Source organism: Copadichromis virginalis, linkage group LG20, assembly GCF_057382275.1.
Source record: "Copadichromis virginalis isolate Kocher_CV1m ecotype Utaka linkage group LG20, C_Virginalis_male_GT1.1, whole genome shotgun sequence".
Taxonomy (NCBI): Eukaryota; Metazoa; Chordata; class Actinopteri; order Cichliformes; family Cichlidae; genus Copadichromis; species Copadichromis virginalis.
Window position 1 is genome coordinate 18,110,871 of NC_140637.1, and position 14,583 is coordinate 18,125,453.

A 14,583-nucleotide genomic window follows, 5' to 3' on the forward strand; every position below is an offset into this window, starting at 1 on the left:
ACCCCCTACCTAAAACACCTTTCACTAACCTCACTCCGTCTGTCATTCTCATTTCTCGCCTTCTGGATTTCTTGCACTGTTACACACATATCCAAAAATACTGACACACTGTCCTCTTTCGCTCTATACTACTATAGGGTTTTTCTTCCTTAAAATCTTTAAATGCATCTTTTTCTCCAACTCGCCCTGCAGTGTGTTTTTTTTTCAGCTCAACTTTTTAAAAGTTGTGTCCATCTCACTCTCTCATTCACAGTCTGTCTCTACCCTCTCTGTCCTCTGTGTTCCCTCCCTGTCGGTGGTGTGTAATAGGAGTTATTTTCATCCCTGTCTCTCCGTGACTGTGGCTGCTGGATGGCTGAATATTTACATTTTTCACTCACTGGTGACCTTTCCCTGTTGCCGCTCTGGGAGCTCCAGTCTCCTTGCTGCTCTGCTGTTGACAGACTACTGCCTACAAATCTCATGTGGACACAGCAAATGGTACACAGGGAGTCAGGGACAGAGAGTTCAGAGACTAGAGGAAGGTGGAAAAAGAGAGAAAGAGAATACGAAAGAGACTGTAACCAGGCTGACTGTCAGTTGTCTGAATGAAAGTGGCAAGAAAAGACAGAGGTGCTGAAGGTCTATCTGCATCTGCAGAGATATGGCCTGAAGTGTAATCCTTTACCTCTGGTATCACTGTATCACTGTGACTGTGGTTTCTTGTCAGCCCAGATGGTCTGCAATAAACTGCCTGAAAAGAGATGTAAATCTGGGGTTCCAGAAATGCTTAGTGCCAAAGAAAATGCACGTTTGTAAATAAATGCTTTTTATCCGGCAGCAGAAGGTGCTTATTCCTTTGAACAAGTGGATGTGTTAGCTGCACACACGCAGCTCGAGCCGTGGGTGTAACAAGAACTGCTGAGCAGTGTAAGAGATGGGGGCCAAGGATTCACTAACCAGTTGTTCTTAACTGATGCTCTACAGTTAAAGGAAAGAAAGGCAGAGTCAGTGAACTTCTCAAAATTTCATGAGTGATTATGTGCGTCTATCTTGTAGCTGGCAGAAAGCGAGGCTTAAAATGAAGGTTGCAGTTTTGAAAAGCGAGTGACCCAGTTTGACCTCAGCTCTGTGTTATTCACTTTCAGTTCGGTGTGTACATGTTTCTGAAAGTCTGCATGTGTCCTTGTGTTGTGTATGTGTCAAGCGCAACTTTCCCCTGACTTTCCCTGGAAATGTGGCTATTTTTCATCCTCGAGTCATGCTCCTCTAGCTCTGAAATTGACTTCGGCTAGAGAGGATAGAAAAAAAGAGCACGTTCACATTCTAGGCCTGTCTGAAAACAATGCCATTATACCCATATGTAAGTTAAGGGTGTTGTCATCACTGAAAAATTCTTCCTCTCTAAACTGGCCCCACAGAGATTCCTTACTACTGCATTGCCATGTCGGTGATGGAAGATGAAATCCACAGTTCTCCTTCGGTGCTAATATTCATTCTGAAATTCAGCTGAACAAAATCTGAAGATTCAGCAGTCTGAATTAGTCAAATCAAGTGGTGTCTTCCAAAGTTATACAGTCTTCAGTATGAAATCCCCTCTTACTATCCCTCCACTACACAAGGGAAACAGTAGAACCACACAAAGGTGATTTAAGACCAAAAACAATGTAGGTTTGGATGATTTGATTCTGTTGTTTTGATATTAAAGTATTTTTGCATAGAACAAGGACTGTGGGTTTTGTCCCCAATCACTTAAACTAAAATGGCCAAAGGGGGATCTCAGCCATTACACAAATGAAAAAAGCATACCAACAGCCAGTAACTACTCGCATATGCATATGGCAATATAATAAATTCATAAGTGACCGTTGGCGTCTATCCCAGCAGAGTGTGGGCGAGAGGTGGGGTCCATCATGAGGCCATCCCCTAAATATGCTAATATTATTTCATTGTGTAGCTCATCACATGCAGAATAGCCACTCTAAATGTCAAATTCTGCTGAGTACACAGGAGCAAGTCATTAGTATGAGTATTGTAAAACATACTGTATTTATAGTGCTTGAGCACAACAGAGTTACAACAATTTGTGAACACTGTTGGGGCTGCCGTGGAAGTGGAAGAGGAATAAGGATGTGTGAGAGTGTAGCCAAGACAAGAAAACACAATATAGGAAGGTGAAATACACATACACACAGCACTTCTTCTGATCCACTGCAAGGCACCGCATTTGGTGGGAGGTGAATGAGATGGGCATGACAGGACGTCTACTCTTCCCATAATTATTTTACTTTTTTATTAGTTTTTGGGTATCGATAATCTATAGCAGCGCTGCATGTTTACTGCACCGGTCTGTCTTGTGTGGCTGTTGTGGGAAAAGAAAACTGTTTTTCTTCACATTATATGCAAATGTAAGTGCTCTCTTGGTTCACAAAGTAGAATGTAAAACCTTGTGCTCTTGAAATCAACATCTGAAGAGTATTCACTCTGACACAAAAGCAGCCAGTTATCATGAGAATAATAATAGACTGGTGCAGTAGGCTTTCAATGTCAGTGACATTATAAGATGAGCAAAAAAATTCCAGTCATTCTAATGAGATAGCTAAACATTTTGACCACGCTGTTTTTGCACAATTGAAAAAAAAGAAGCTCTCGTTTTGCTGGCAACGACTTATTCATTGACACAATAACTTCATCTTGACGCTTTGAGTTAAACATCTTGGGTGAGTTACAGCTTTTTGTGAAATAACTACAGTGGTTTGCTGCATTTTTGAGCTGTTTTTGATGTTCAGTGTGCAGAACTTTAATCAATGTTTCATGAAATGTAGCAAAACATTTGAAAAAAAGCTGTAAGAGAAAATATTTGAAGATTTCTTGAAGATTTCCTTAAGAGGTGCTGCTCATACCACCGTGCAATGGATGAGGCAGTAGAGGCCAGAGCAGTTCAATAAAGTTGCTTAATGTTCATTTTGTCTCGTGAGGGACAGTGCAGGGTAAAATAAACTGTTATCGTGAGAGAACAGAGAGGGTTATTGCGTGCGATATGAAAGACTTCCAGTATGTGGTTGTCACCGCAAGTAATCCGATGAACACCAGATTATTTAGGCTGAAGTCAACCAAAGTGGGTTTGCTTGCTCAAATCCCAATAGGAAGGTGGAGTCATGTTTTTATCTTCTAGAGTAATTATTTCCATCTGTCACACACACTGCCAACATAAAGCAATAGAAAAACAAACAGTTTTTGTGTGAACGCTTTTATTTACTGTGGGAACGCTCAAATTATTTTAAGCGTTCCCAGAGTATTTAAGCAATTTTTCAGCCTAGTTTTTCCTCTTTTGTCTTTTGCCCCCACTGGTCTGCTCTCCTGTTTTACTATCAGTCATTTTATGTGGGAGGGGAGGGATGGTTGTAAGGTTTGTGGGAGGAAGGGATATTGGCTCGATGGCACGTGATGATGTTTTCTCAGTCTAGTCAGTACACACATTTAATTTTAAACTGAGGCACATTAGCCAAAGTATATTTATCCCACAGATGTTTTTTTCTTCTTGTACACAGAGATGGATTGATCGATAGACAGACAGACAAACAGACACAGTCTCCACAACCTCCTTTCCTCTGTGTGTATGCTTTATGCTCCCTTAAAACAGTGTGTGTGTGTGTGTGTTGGTGTGTGAATGGCTGTATCAGACACCTTCCAACAATAATAGCTGCCATGCTAAACGAGAATGATGAGACGTATTGGGTAGGTGATCAAAGGACTACTATTTACAACCACTCTCAGCCTGCAGACTTGACGACCCACAATAAGCACACTATACTGTACAGGGAACCTCTTCCATCATGCTTTTACTGCCCATCACTGCAGCTGTTAGACAGGGGAGATGGCAAAGCTTTTAGCTGACTGAGATACCGGCCGTGCTGGACGGCGTGTATGGGCAATGCCATCAGAAAACTGAATGACTGGGAAAGATAAGGAAAATGGAAGCTGGGAAGAGAAAAGAGAAGGCCGAGAGGGGGTAGTGGAGGGATAGGTTGATGTGTCCCTGCTGGCTGTCACGAGAAAATGCTCCGGTTAAATAGAAAGTGATATCACGCAACTCATTCAAGTTCTTGTGAATTGGCAGTTAGAGTCTTCAGTAAACTGAAGCGTGGTGAACTGTAAAAGAGGCAAAGGGGAGTTCTTACCTGGAGAAGCCAGTAGCACCTACGGTGGAAGGTGGGGATGATGGAGGAGTGGACGTAGCAGCCATATAGACACTGGACAGAAGTGAGATAGCAGAGAAAGACAGAAAAGGGAGACAAAAAGAGCACATTACACAACAGTAAAGTCCAGGAAATAGACCGACCTCTCAGCTAACCATGGCAGCTGTGACCTTTGAAACCCTGACCTCTTCTCTCCGTATGATAACTCCCACAAGGACCTGCTGGCAGATGGCCAAGCTATTGTTCTTGAAAACAAAGACAGTGAGCTGATGGGAGAAACTGGATGGGTTAACCAGCATTTCATCACTGTCCCTACATAACCATATGACTTCTCCCCCGGTTCCCTCTCCCTCTTTTCCACTTATATCCTGTCCTCCTTGGAAAGTACCTTTGACAGAATGATTCAGGTGTTTCTTACTTCAACCCCCCCATCACCCCGTGGGGCAACCCTGCACATAACTAAAGCACAGTGTTATTAATATCCTTATCGTAAACAGATAATACTGTGCCTGGGGGCTCGTTACAGTGAAAAGAGCTAGGCGGGGCTGATAACGCATCCTGATATCTGGCGGAGGGGCCAGGAGACATTTTTCACCAGCCGGCAGCAGAGGCAAACGCAACGAAGCACCACGCACTGAGGAACAGCAGCAAGGCAGCACTTAACCTCCTTCCATCCCCACTCCTTCCCAATCCTTCTCTGGGAGACTCATGGCCGTGGCTCCCAGGTGACCTAAAGGGATGGCAGGGCTTTTGCTTGTTTACAGCAGCAACAAAAAAGTCTACAAAACTCCTTCCTTCCATAACCCTCACCAGCTAGGACACAGGCTGTGATTTTGTGTGATACAATATTTAGAAAAGGCAAGGGTAAAATGGATTGTTCTTTAGACATGAAGCCTGGTTCCCAGAGGAATAAGGCAGAGGAGAAGGCTGAGAGGGCTGAGCTTCATCCAAGTCCTCTTTGGTATAAATGTCTGATGAGAAATTAGGAGAGCTACCAGCTGTGGTGATACATACACTGTTAGTCAAAGTGCACATGCACATATGCACATGTTCACAGGAAGGTACAGCATCATCATTCAACACTTGTCGAGTAAGTAAAGGGAGGTTTCCTGGGGAGCTGTGAATGGGCAGAAAGAGGACTACATTATTTAATGATAAATAGGCACCTTGAAGTGTGCTATGTGTTTGTCTTCTTTAACCTGGTTAACTATGCATGGCCTACAGAAGAAGTTTGCCTGTATATATAGAAAGTAGCTTGCCAACATCAAACTGCCTTGTTAATTACAGCTAGCACTGTACAGCAACACAGACTGGGCAAATGGATAAAAAAAGGCACATTACACAGTTAAAACACAAATACATCACACACACAAGTACAAACTCATGTGTGAGGCTGCGTATATCCAGAATGTTCACCCATAGGAGTCTTATGACCAATTAACAAGAGTCAAATTAGCCTTGACTGTTTCACCAGGTGTTCCATTGTTCCATTCACATCTTTTGTGAACTCATTTCAATACTACTGAACTCTGCATGTGAGAGTTTGAGAGGGTGAATGCATGCAGACTGCCTCCTGTTCTTATTTTTTGCTGTACTCTCATCCATTACAGCTGTCTGAAAAAGGATGTATGCCTCCTCCCACTCCCATAGCTCTGCCATCCATTACTCTACGCTGGCAATGGGCAGACACTTCCTCCCACACCCACAGTGAACTGAACATCACATTACTACAGTCGACTACAACAGCTATCGTCTCGCACATTTCTCCTGTGCAGTTTCGTGAGCATTTATGTCACAAACTCTACTTTGGACCCTTTTCAAGAGATTAGTGATGCAACAAAGGACACTGGTCTATATGGCATTAAACTGTTTATGCATTTCACTACAGTCATGTGTTGAAAGTTCTGTGAAAGGTGCTTACAAACAGAAATGCCAAATTTCTGTCTGTGTAACGCTTGACTTTAAATTTCAGTGCCAGCACTGATACGACTTTGCACTTTCACAGCACACAGAAAATTGCAAACTTCTGGATGTCGCTCAAAAAAACCCAAAACTTGCTGTCTTGTTCATTCTGATTACAGAGCGTTTATTAATATATCATGGTTAATACTGCTATAGCCTAAAGCGCTTGGCCCACTGAGAGTGTGGTGTGGCAGTGTACAGTTGGATGGTATAACGGTATGGCATGCTCCTCTGGATTGACAGGTGGGCCGGTGCAACAGGCCTCTGTGACTAGGGCGACTGGGGAGTGAATAAATTAGCCCCCAGGCTGCTTTCCTTTCCCTCTGTTTACTCCATTTCTCAACCACACAAAGCAGCGTGCCAGACAAACAAGCAGCTTAAAGCATAACACAACTGTTGCACCTGTCATTGCCGATATACACAAGGCATCAAACACATTTTCCCCACACACACACATCCATAAGCCTGCGAACCCTTACTCTACTGTAACATAAACACCAATTCACTCTTACAAACACACACATTTGCACACACACACACAAACTCACAAAATTAGACATGGAGTTCTCAAGCACAAAACGACACCCACTCAGAATCATACATTTTCACACACCACAGGCTTTGACACTCATGCACACAGCTTTATGCATACTTACAGAAGAAATCACAACAGACCCCGATACAAAGGCATACCAAGAAAATGTTGAGAGCACGAGCACGCCCATACACACAAAGCTCATCATACTTGAGCGCTTATCAGTAATTCAAGACGCATATCAGTTACTGGTGTTTCTGCTGCTTTCTGCATGCTGAGTGTCTGGGTGACAAAGTGATGGCAGCAGAACCATTATTTGCTGTCTTTGAGCTGTGACAGATGACAGCACATCGCAGGGCAAGCAATTAAACCATAATTATAGACACATACACACATGTCCTCGCATAAAAAGTAAAGTTTCCCAATGTGTAATTTTGAAGAGCGTTTGCACACTGATACAAAAACATCGAACCCCCCCCCCCCCCACATAATTGCATACGTGCTCACAAACACGGCCACGCAAATGTGGATCTATTATTAGTGTGGCGTCGTGTGCGAATATGAGGCACAGCGGAAGAATGACACAGAGCAGTTTATAGAAGAATTCACAAGTAGTGTGTCCATAATGTATTCATGTGCTGTCACTGCGGACAGCAAGAAAAAAGAGTTACAGCGACGTGTGTCCTCCAAAGTCAGACACTGATGCAGCAAATTCATTTGGTGTTGTCACTCAAGCAAGCGGCCAAGGCAATGAAATGCTGGCATGACCCAATGAGAGGGTATTATAGGACTGAACCCCTCCCCAAACACCCGTCGACCCCCTCGCCCCCTAAAACCCCTCCCAATTGGGGTGTCATCTGAAGTAGGGCAGGACCGCAGTTCACACGGGGCAATCAGGCCAGACAGTTTGTCTTAAATAAAGCCTTCAGATATAAAAGCAGAGCCACCACTGGCTACCTGTCTTGCCTCTGGAGGCCACCACTGCCCCTGGCCTGCCTGTTGCCCTGGCGACACCTCACTTACATTCATCCATCATGTCTGACAGGTGTCAAGCGCAGCAAGAGAGGAGCTAGTAAAATGCAAAGTCTGTGAAGGCAATACGGCAAGCAGACATGCAGCTATAAAGAGACTGAGAGAGAGGGGAAACTCTCTCATTAGACCATAATGATGTGTGAAGACAGTCCTAATCAGAGCGTGGCACCTTATTTATGTTGGCAATTTGCTGTTTTCCTGCCGTGATGCAAACGTGTTACTGTCAGAAGCTGCCACACATTTGTCTTTCTGTGGGATTGTTAGTCCCACTGTGAAGAGCGCACATGCATACACATTCACTTAGTGGCACACAGGAATGTGCACGTACATGGATAACTTGCCTGGCATTTTCGTAAAATAATACCCTGTTGTTTATGATTTCTTCCCTCCATCCAGCTCCCTTTTATCACGTCAGGCCAACTCTTTCAAGTAGAATTGTTCTATCTTTTTATGTAAGACTCATGTATCCTCTAATATTTCCTTCTCACCATTTGTTCGCACATACTCTATCATTGCTCCGGATGAGCATAACCTACTGTTGGATTTTGTGTAATTTTTTTTAGGCCTGGCTGTATTGAATGACTTGCTTTGCACTATTAAACAGTTGTTGACATGGATATCCACCTAGTGAAGCCACTTCTGGCTCACTGCTTCATTAGCGGGAATGTATCATTTTGTGTGTGTGTACTTCTGTTTGTGTGCATGTTTGCATATGTCTGTTCATATGGATGCCTGGGGCAGGTGATTCAGCCTGGGGCACAACAGCATAAATAGAGCTCACACTGCAGCCAATCAGGCAGTACTATACAACCCCATCCATGGAGGGAACACAAAATCCATACTCAATAGAGATTCATGGACCATGCAAAATTCAAACTACCCTGGCCATTGACAGCATCCATGATGACTATTGATCAACCAACGATTTCTGGCTCTATACAGATGTGATTAGATGACTTAGGGCTGAAAAGTGCCACTTCCAGTTTGGAGGATGAGCTCATTTTCGACTGATACCGTAATGCTCTGCATTTCACCTGCTTTCTTTACAGTCAGCCTCCCCGCTCTGCTCTCTCCCAATCGTTCAGTGGGAATCAAATTATCTATAGTGTCTGGTAAGGTGGCACTATGCCCAGAATGCCCATAATACACAGTAGATGCCTGTAAAGAAATGAGAGAGGGAAAATGCAGAGCTCTGGTATGGCACTGGCACTATGGCAGTGGTTTTTTATCCCTGCTATGTTTTCTTTATTAGGTTTTTCTTCTTTATACGCCTTTAAATAAGCCACAACTTGTAAAGATGTAACGGTATAATTCTTCAGTGCATCTGAAGACCTTAGCAACGGCTGATGAGACATTATACATAATAAATCAAAAGAGGCTTAGATTTATCTCTCCAGTCTTCTCCACTAGACCAGCTGCTGCTTCTAAATCAGTCAAAACTGAGCGAGCTACAAAATGAATTGGCAGACTGCGCCTGAGCTGAGGAGAAAAATGGAAAACAAACCTAAATTCCTCAACAAAGCAAAACAAATGATGCTCTGGAAAAATGTTATGGAAATGACTGTCTCTAAAAATAGCATACTCATTGTAAAATAAACACAAACAGTTGATAAACAGGCCCCGAAGAGGAGAATTAATTAGCCACGCTGGACGTGTAAACACAGCTATACATCAAGTTCAAGAGAAAAACAATAACAGGACTGAGGCAGTTAGAGAGAAACCCCTGACCACTTGCAACACTGAATACCTTTACTCTGTCTAGCTTCATTCCTGAGGCTGAGGAAAACTAGAAATTCAAGACCAAACCGAGGAAAGACATTTTCCGGAGAAAAACCTTGGCAGTGAAGTTGGAATACAAGAATTACATATCGAGTTGGGGGAGAAATAATAGTAGGATCAGAGACGGGAAGAAGAATACAGAGGTAAAAAGACAGACGAGAGGATATAGGATTTATAGATACGTTTCCGCACATGCGAGAGGAAGCTCACGCTCATGCCCATGCACGTCTGTCTCCCTGACTGAAGACACTGTGTCTGTTGATGCTAATGCTAGCCAGCTGGGCTCACAGCCAAAGGTATTAAGTGGAATCGAATTCCACCAAACTAGCTTTAATCAGCAGGTTTTTAAGGTTAGAATTACTTTCCCTCTCCTCCAGCCTGCTGGCCAAGGTTAAAGCAGAGACAGGCAGGGGCTGGGCTCAGCTAATGGGATGGAGGGGTGGCATGGGCCCTACGGCATGCCACCACATTCCAACACACAAAGACACAAGTATATCAAGTTACACCTGCACTGCCCGTACAGGAGGCAAAATACAGTTTTTCCCAGTTGCGTTCTACGTACAGTTATAAAGAAAATGCAGCTTGTGTTAGTGGAACACATTCAGACCAGCCTTAAAAATGCAGCCAAAGGAAATATTTCTTATAGAATCATCAAGGGAAATTCTTTATAACAGAGGTAGCTAAGTAAATAAAATCTACAGTAAAAGACTCACATTCATGCTTGTGTTTAAATAGGTAGTTGTTGGTTTTGCCTTTTAGATGGTAAGTGCCTTGACATATCAATATAAAGAGAAAGGGGGGATGTAGTAAATGCCCATGACTTAACTCTTTAGGTCTGCACTTACTGTGGCATTTCAGTTGACACGGTCATGCTGCAGATGGAGGAACATACATATAAACACATCAAATATGATTGTTGGGTTTTTCTCTGTATCTATGAAGCGCCTTGAGGCGACTTTTGTTGTGATTTGGCGCTATATAAATAAAATTGAATTGAATTGAATTGAATCAAATAAACAAACCCTGATCAGTTTTGTTACTGTAGCTATATATTTTCTGATTGCAGCACTGGATAAAGGCCAATTCACTTAAAGTAAGCCAAACAGAAATGCTGAAAACCTTTTCACAAAAAGAGGTGAAATGACTGGACAAGTGGATATACTGGGCAGTTTTTTGTTTTTTTTTACATTTCACAAAGAGCCAACTGACATCTTGCCTTGACCTCAGCCTACGACAGCAGTCAAGTCATTGATGGCTGTCAACAAAAGAAAGCTCTATAAACCTTGCAGCTCTTCTGTCAGATTCTCAAAAGTCAAACTGTGTTTCTATAGTAGCCACAATATAAGAAGAAGCCTACATATGCAAGGGTAACAAACTTTCTCTGTCCACTTTTCTCTCCACGGTTTTTTTTTTCATATCTTTTCGCTCCCTTAGGCTGACTTTTCTCCAGAAAGAGGCCTTACTTTGGAGATCTATTACATATTAAATTATAACTGTACCTCAAGTAATGTCTTTGTTTTTGAAGTGCTAATGGTCTGTCCTCAAAATCTCTGTTTGAACCCAGAACATCTTAACAAAGCAAAATAGCTTTAGTTAGAAGTCTGCGTGAGGTTAGCAAATTATACAAACGTGGGGGATGGCAGGTTACAAATGGATACTAAGTATATGTGTAAAAGGTGAAAAGGTAAATGGAAACTGGTCATTATCTCAAGACACCACTTTCTTATCACTCTAACCTTTGAGCTGACCTCGAGATTGCCGGTGTTGAATAGAAATGAAAAAACGTCACAAAGCAAAAAGACTAATGAGGAACTGTTTGCATTACATGCCTGGCCCTTTCAATGATGACAGACACTTCATTCAATTAAAACTGGAGTAATGCATACAGCAGCCAGGTTATCAAGCCACAGCTTAAAGACACGAGGTTGGAGGTCACGTTTTAGCTGTCATTTTTAGTGGGTAGGAAACAGCTGAGTCTAAGAAGGCTTTCCCGTACCCTGTCTCTCAATTGCGCTTAGTCAAACACAAATGCATGTGCTGGAGACTGGCCAAAGAGATATTAAGCCAGAACATGAATATATATTCACATATACTTTGAGGGAAAAGCTGAAGAAGATTACAGGTAAAGATTTAGCTGCAGCAAGCATACAAGCAAAACAGATCTCAAATTCAACAATGTCCTTAAAAGCTGACATGTCCTTATTTAAATAACAAATTAATGGCAGAATCACAGTATGAGACTGATGCCTCTTATTAAGCATAGATGGCATTGTTTGAATCTCTGTGACCGTCTATTAACCTTCGCTTATGTTAGCTGAGGTAAGGATAAAAGTACCACAGCATAGAAAAGGGGACTGTGTCCTCTGCATTAATAAGAGCAAACATCCAACCCACTGTTTGCCCCTAAATGCACACACAATGGAGACCTGCTGAAGATGACATCACAGACCTCTGATTCCCTGCTGTGGGTTATGCCAGCCAGACATGCTGCCTGATTGTAAGAGAGAGCCCAGATTTGTAATGCTGCACACTTCTGTTAGGGCTGATTAGCAGAGGCTCACGCCTTCTCCCCCTGCTGTGATCTATAGGCACTCAAAATTTCTAATATCTCCGGTGTGAGCAAGGAAGAGCTGAGACAGACTGTAAATCACGAGTCCTACTGACTGAAGGAGAAAAAAGGGGATAGATGAATGGAGAGAAAGACAGAGCGTGAGTGACAGAGAAAAATATTCAGCGTGTATGAAAACATGAAGGGGGTAGAGAGGAATGGAGAAAATTATTAAGGGAATGAGGTGAGAGGAGAGGGACTAGTGCACATGTAGGGGAGAGAGGAGCACAGATCAAGGAGGCATGAGAGAGTTAGGGAGGAGAGAAGAAAGGAGAGAAGAGGAGATATGATTACCAAGGAAACAGCAAGAAAAAATCTTTTTGCCGGGGAGAAAGAGACAGAGTGTGTGGAGTAGACAAAGAGGAGAAAGAGCATGGGGGGAAGAAAGGGAGTGGGAGGACAGAGAGAGACACCGAGAGAGAGACAGAGAGAGGAGAGGATAGAATGAATGCTAACAGGGAGCCCAAACCCAGTACTGAGGCTTTATCCTTCACAGGCGGAGGAGCAACAATCGCAAACACATTTTCTCTCGCCCTGGCCCTAAGAGAGATAAAAAAGCAATTTGTATTCTATTCCTATTCAGCGTCGCTTGGCCTGTTTCTCTGCCTGCATATTTGTAAACACAGCTTTGTCAGAGCAGCTTAATCTTCCCAACACAAACACAGACTACAGGAAGGAGGGGCGAGAAAGGGTGAGTAGGGATGGGGGATGGGGGGGGGGGGGGGGGGGTCGGGTCGGGTAAAGGACGAGAAGGAAGGAAAGTTGGGGGGTAAGAGGGTGAGGATGGAAGGAGAGGTTTGTGGAGCAGCACAGGGTCGCAGGAGGGCATCGAGAATCAGAACTCGTTTCTGTCTCTGATGCCACAGGATGTCCTCGTGTCAAACTCTGGAAGTCCCACTGTGTCACATACAAACACACACATATATGTACACACACCGCTGGCTGAACTGCTCACCCCTTGTCATCATCTCTACTGGCCTAAAGTCCAGCAGGCTGGACAAATGACAGAGGCAAAAGAACAAGCAAATCAGTCGACATCAAACGACGCTGGTGTAACAGATGGAACGGACGGGCCCGTGTGCTTCCTTAACTGTCACCAGACTCCTATTTAGTGCTTAAGCTGCACATTTTGCCTGACATGGAGCATACAGGCATGCACCTCCAGCTTTCAGGGAGACAAAAGGTTCTGCAAGGGCCAAGCCACAGCTGTTTCTCACGTGGAAAGAGGAACATGCCAATGCAACCAATTATATTTTAAAGCGCAGAGACTGAGATGGGGTTAGCTAGAGGGAGGAAGTGAGGGGACTTGGAAGTGGCGATCGTCTGTGTGCACACTGGTTTATGGAGGCGTGAAATTAGGCAGAGTGACACCTGCCAATATGCACTGCATTAAAGCGCACTAGGCTCACCAGGGTTTTTTGTTGTTTTTTTTTGGCCTTCCATATCACTCAGTAGGTCTCTTTCATTCTCCCTCATTTTGTTCCACCATACTTTGACAAGTTTTTATTATGGCCCACAGTGCCCAATTAAAGATTGATAGCTGCCCCCTCCATTCCCTACACTCTGGGTAAGATGGTGGTCTACTTCAGAGCATAGAAACCACCTTCATCAGCTTCTGTGTGCTTCTTTTACAACTATAGTCTCTTCACCCCTCTTTAGTCCCTGCAGAAGGCAGCACACCTAATTTGGACAGCCAGACTCAACAGCAGGATTAAAAGGATCGAGAACAAAGACAGTAATGACATCGATCATTGAGGTGCTATAAAACCAGCAGCAATCTTGTTCTGACTGTATAGGCTGCCTCCTATGTTATATCCGCTGCGTTAGATCCCCTGGAATTGTAATAATAAACCAACAAACTGAATTTAAAATGATAATAATAACACTTGACATGAAGTTGTTTCTCTGCTAATGCAAATACCCTTGAGTTTGGCACTTTCAGGTTTAAATAAAGGTCAACAGCATCATACTGAAAACAAAAGTATATTATAGAGCCATCAGCTAAAAGATAACCATACTGACATTGTGAGGCACATTTAACACTGACAAAACATTCCATTTATTTTGTGTAATAGTAATCGGTGAGTAATTGATCTAATAGGCAATTTTTTTTACTTTGCCAGTGATCATAAATGTGACTGTGTGTGTGTTGGGAGAGCTCAGATTCAGAGAAATGAGGACTGCAACAACAGACAGATAGACAGGCAAAGAAAGACAGGGAGAGCTGCAGATTCACAGCAGGCAGATGGAAGGGCCTGCGAGCCCCAAGGCAGCCCTGTGATGAAGACAGTGGGGAATGCAATGGAAGGGGTCCATATTATGTGTGGCTGGTGAGTGGGGGAGCTGGTTGGTTAAGGGGGTGAGGTAAGGCAGACAAGAGAGAGTGCGTAAGAGAATGAGAGCGAAGGAAAAAATCAGCCAGTGAGCCAAAATGAGGGAAAGGAAAGCAAATGAAAAGTGACATTTTAATTCAGAGGGCTTCTTCTGCC

At 43.3% G+C, this 14,583-nt stretch overlaps 1 protein-coding gene across 2 annotated transcripts in view; it reads right to left on the reverse strand.

Annotated features, from left to right (window-relative positions):
• camta1a (calmodulin binding transcription activator 1a) overlaps positions 1-14,583 on the reverse strand; it is a 279,253-nt gene that overhangs the window by 58,193 nt on the left and 206,477 nt on the right. For both annotated transcript variants that reach the window (XM_085442815.1, XM_085442814.1), the window contains exon 6: positions 4,161-4,232. In XM_085442815.1, the coding sequence (XP_085298941.1) occupies positions 4,161-4,232 (72 nt within the window). The remainder of the gene's footprint in view (positions 1-4,160; positions 4,233-14,583) is intronic.